The sequence below is a fragment of the Chaetura pelagica genome, unplaced genomic scaffold, assembly GCF_000747805.2.
Source record: "Chaetura pelagica isolate M959 unplaced genomic scaffold, ChaPel_1.0 scaffold687, whole genome shotgun sequence".
Lineage (NCBI taxonomy): Eukaryota > Metazoa > Chordata > Aves > Apodiformes > Apodidae > Chaetura > Chaetura pelagica.
In genome coordinates this window covers 21,958-26,877 of record NW_009953913.1, presented here as the reverse complement: position 1 = coordinate 26,877, position 4,920 = coordinate 21,958, and the positions used below count along the sequence as shown (strand labels likewise).

Below are 4,920 nucleotides of genomic sequence, written 5' to 3'. Positions count from 1 at the left end.
TGAATTTATTGCTTTGTTCTGATAATCTGGGTTAATTAGTTACTTTGTCTTGATAATCTGAGTTAATTTATTAACTTTGCCCTGATAATCCCAGCTAATTAATTGCTTTGCCCAGATAACCTGGGTTAATTAATCCATTTTGTCCTGATAATCTGGGTCAATTAATTGGTTTGCCCAGATAATCTGGGTTAATTACTTGCTTCACCCTGATAATTTGGGTCAATTAATTGCTTTGTTTTGATAATCGGAGTTAATTAATTGGTTTGCCCTGTTAATTTGCATTAATTAATAATATCTTAATTCATCATCTCCTCCAAGGATCTCTATTAATTGCTCATTACAATCTCAATTAATGAACCCTTTTTACCCAGATAGTCTGCATTACATCATCACTTTGCCCCAATAATTTGGATTAATGAATCATTTCACCCTAATAATATCTATTAATTTTTGCCCAGATAATATCTACAATTGAGCATTTTTTCTCTTATCACCTCTATTAATTAACGATTTTTATCTGGATAATCTCTATTAATGATAATTTTTACCCAGATAACCTCTATTAAATAATTTCTGTGCCCTGATAATTTGGATTAATTAATCATTTCACCTGATAATCTCTCTTAATTCCATATTTTGCCCAGATAACATCTATTAATTGAGCTTTTTTTCCATCGTAATCTCTATTAATTGGGCATTTTCCTATTTTAATCTCTATTAATGATCATTTTTACCCAGATAACCTCTATTAAATAATATCTGAGCCCTGATAATCTGGATTAATTAATCATTTCACCCTGATAATCTCTCTTAATTCCATATTTTACCCAGATAACATCTATTAATTGGGCATTTTTCCCTTATAATCTCTTTTAATGACCGTTTTAACTCAGATAACATCTATTAAATAATATCTGAGTCCTGATAATTTGGATTAATTAATAATTTCACCCTGATAATCTCTACCAATTCTATGTTTTACCCAGATAACATCTATTCATTGAGCTTTTTTTTCCATCGTAATCTCTAATAATTGGGCATTTTCCTATTTTAATCTCTATTAATGATCATTTTAACCCAGATAACCTCTATTAAATAATATCTGAGCCCTGATAATCTGGGTTAATTAATCATTTCACCCTGATAATCTCTCTTAATTCCATATTTTGCCCAGATAACATCTATTAATTGAGCTTTTTTTTCCATCGTAATCTCTATTAATTGGGCATTTTCCTATTTTAATCTCTATTAATGATCATTTTTACCCAGATAACCTCTATTAAATAATATCTGAGCCCTGATAATCTGGGTTAATTAATCATTTCACCCTGATAATCTCTCTTAATTCCATATTTTGCCCCGACAACATCTATTCATTAAGCTGTTTCCCATCATCGCCTCCATTCATTGCCCATTCCTATCCAAATAATCCCCATTAGTTGATCCTTTATCCACCATAGCCTCTATTAATTGCCCATTTTTATTAATTAATTGCCCATTTCTATCCAGATCATCCCCATTAATTGGTTCTTTTCCCCAGGCAGCCCCTCTTGAGCCACCTCTGACCACCTCAACCGCTTCACCCGCCGCTGCCGCCGCGACGTCCCCGCGGTGGTGCCGCCTCCTCCACCTCCTCCTCCTCCCTCTCCCCCCAGGTGCCAGGGACCCACCATGACCATCCCCCAGCTCCTGCTCTGCCTGTCCCTCTCCATGCTCTGCATCTCCAGCAAACCCACCGAGAAGAAGGACCGTGTCCACCACGACCCCCAGCTCAGCGACAAGGTCCACGACGACGCCCAGAACTTCGACTACGACCACGACGCCTTCCTGGGCGCTGACGAGGCCAAGACCTTTGACCAGCTCACACCAGAGGAGAGCAAGGAGAGACTGGGGTGAGGAGATGAGTTGGTTGAACCCTTCGTGGAGAGGGAACGTCACCCTGCTGTCCTCCTGCTTCAGGTGGCCTCAAAACAGGCCCCTCGAGATGTCACTTTTGAGGCTGCGGGAGCGACCGACACAAACGGGGAGGGACAAGGGATGGGAGCAGGGGGAAGGGTTTCCAGTTGGAAGAGGGGAGATGGAGATGAGATGGAGGAAGCAACTCTTCACCATGAGGGTAGTGAGACCCAAGTTGCCCAGAGAAGCTGTGGCTGCCCCATCCCTGGGGGTGTTGAAGGGCAGGTTGGATGGGGCTTGGAGCAGCCTGGGCTGCTGGGAGGTGTCCCTGCCCATCCAAACCGTCCTGGGATTTGATGAATCTATGATTTTGGTGACAAAGTGATGTGGTTCTCATGTCGTTCTCCACCCACAAAGTCACCTGGAGCCCTCCCCACCCCTCATGGTGACATCTCAGCACCAAACCCTCCCCAAAAAGAGCCATAAATCCACAAAAATCACCATCTTTTCGCTCTGTCCTCCTGGGACGGCGCAGGAGCCCGAAGGCCCCTGAGATTCCTCACATTTTCCAGCCACGTTCTTCTCCCCACTGGAGAAGCAGGTGGTTGAGGCCCCCAAGTTGACCAAAACAGAGGCTCTCTTGAAAACTTCCACGTTCCTCTTGGGCTCTGGGCCACCTGTGGGCACGGGGTCAACCCTGGCAGCCTCTGCAGCAGCTGCCGCCGCAGTTGTTCCCTCTGGGCTTAGAAAGGCTTAAACCTCGGGAGCTTCAGCTTTTCTTGGAAGCTCTTGGGAGGGTTTTGGAGAGTTTGGAAGGCTGAGTTCCCACCTGGCACCTCCCTGGGGAGCCTGGCTGGGCTGGTTGGGTCTTTCCTTGAGATGCCCGTGGTGCAAATGGCTCGTTGGTGCTTCGGTTTTGTCTGGTTTTCTGGGGTTTGGAGGCAAAATGGTGGTGGGTGGTGCCTCTTTTCTGCCTCTGGTGCCTCTTTTCTGTTTGGGTGGTTGTGGCTCCCCAGGTTGAGGTTCTCCACGTGGGGTCTTGAAGGTCTCACCCTCGTGCTATGGCTGGTGGAGTTGGGGGGGTTGGAGAAACTTGAGGGTGGAATTTGAGGGGTTTTGGTGACAATTGAGGGGGTTTTGGTGACAATTGAGGGGGTTTTGGTGACACTTGAGGGGGTTTTGGTGAAAATTGAGGGGGTTTTGGTGAAACTTGAGGGGTTTTGGTGACAATTGAGGGGGTTTTGGTGACAATTGAGGGGTTTTGGTGACAACTGAAAGGTTTCTGGTGGAACTTGAGGGTTGGAACTTGATGGGGTTTTTTGTGACCATTTGAGAGGGTTTTGCTGAAACTTGAGAAGGCTTTGATTGAACTTGAGGGGTTTTGACTAAAATGGTGGGGTTGTAATGAAAATTGAGAGGGGTTTTGGTGAAAATCAAGGGGTTTTGGTGAAACCTGAGAGGGTTTTGATGAGCTTGAGGAGTTTTTGGTGAAAATTGAAGGGGTTTTGGTGAAGCTTGAGGAGGTTTTGGTGACATTTGAAGGGGTTTTGGTGGAACTTGAGAGGGTTTTGATGAGCTTGAGGAGTTTTGGGTGAAAATTGAAGGGGTTTTGGTGAAGCTTGAGGAGGTTTTGGTGACATTTGAAGGGGTTTTGGTGGAACTTGAGAGGGTTTTGATGAGCTTGAGGAGTTTTTGGTGAAAATTGAAGGGGTTTTGGTGACATTTGAAGGGGTTTTGGTGAAACTTGAGAGGGTTTTGATGAGCTTGAGGAGTTTTGGGTGAAAATTGAAGGGGTTTTGGTGAAGCTTGAGGAGGTTTTGGTGACATTTGAAGGGGTTTTGGTGGAACTTGAGAGGGTTTTTTGATGAGAATCGAGGGCGTTTTGATGAAACTTGAGGGCATTTGGGTGAAAACAAATGGGTTTCAAATGAAAATGAAGCTTTTTAATAAGATGAAGGGGTGTCTTTAGGACTAACCCCCCTGGTGAGCAGGAGGAGCTGACCCAGGTGTGGGAGCTGGGGAACACTGTGCTCCCCCCCTCCCTGTTTTCCTGCCCCGGCTCCAGGCTGTAATTCCATTGTTCTGCCCAGTTATCTGCTGGAACGAGCTGGCAGTGCTGGGCCAGCTCAGAGTTTCCACTCGGAGGTTTTAAGGGACTTTCAGACCCTTTGACATCGACCAGATTGATTTCTTTTTGATTCCATTTCAACCCAGCCTTGGCTCCTGGGAACGTCTCGTCACCTCCAGTCACTTTTCCCTCTGGGTTCCCCCTCCTTCCTGCTGCTGTTTCCCCCCAGATCTCCTCACATCCCACTTCCTTGCTTCATTTTTTTCCTGTAAAACCTGCTGGATTTGGGCAAGGCTCTGCCTGCTGAAGAACCAGGATCCCCCCTCATTTCCCAGGAGCAGCTTCCAGCTCCGACCTCTCCCTCCCCTCACAAGGTCCCAACTTCTTGGGTGACAAAAGTGCCTGGTTTGGGGTTTTTTTTGGAAGGGAAGTGCCTGGTTTGGGGTTTTTTGGAAGGAAAACTCCTGGTTTGGGTGGTTTCTGCCCTGGGAAAGCAGCTGTGGGCAGCTGGGCTTGGCACCCAGCCCTGCAGCAGCTGAAGGGCCTCGAAGCTGCCCAGGAATGGAGACCTTCCCTAAATGTCATTAATTCCCTAATTAACCTTGCCTGGAAAAATTGCCTGGATTCAGGCTCTGAACCTTCATTCCATGGGTTGGGGTTTTTGGTTCCCTGACAAACCCCTCCAGTCAGACCAGGGTGGGTTTGATGGTTGGGGAAGCAGGTGGGGAGAATTCCCACTGGGATCCAGAGGGATCCAACCCTGGGGGTCCTGTTGGGGGAAGGAGGGGGGATGGGATGGGCTGGGATGGGATGGGATGGGATGGGGTGGGATGGATTCCCCCCCATTGGGCTGGTGGTTTAACCCTTTGGAAAGCCCAGGATGGAGCTTCTGCTTTTCCAGGGGTTTTTGAAAGGGTCCCTAAAAAATACAGGAGATAATAATAATATTAATATTA

The 4,920-nt window shown here is 46.2% G+C and overlaps 1 protein-coding gene across 2 annotated transcripts in view; it reads left to right on the top strand.

Moving 5' to 3' along the window:
• The first annotated feature begins 1,671 nt into the window (after window positions 1-1,671).
• CALU (calumenin) overlaps window positions 1,672-4,920 on the top strand; it is a 25,131-nt gene continuing 21,882 nt past the window's right edge. For both annotated transcript variants that reach the window (XM_010001489.1, XM_010001488.1), the window contains exon 1: window positions 1,672-1,892. In XM_010001489.1, the coding sequence (XP_009999791.1) occupies window positions 1,672-1,892 (221 nt within the window). The remainder of the gene's footprint in view (window positions 1,893-4,920) is intronic.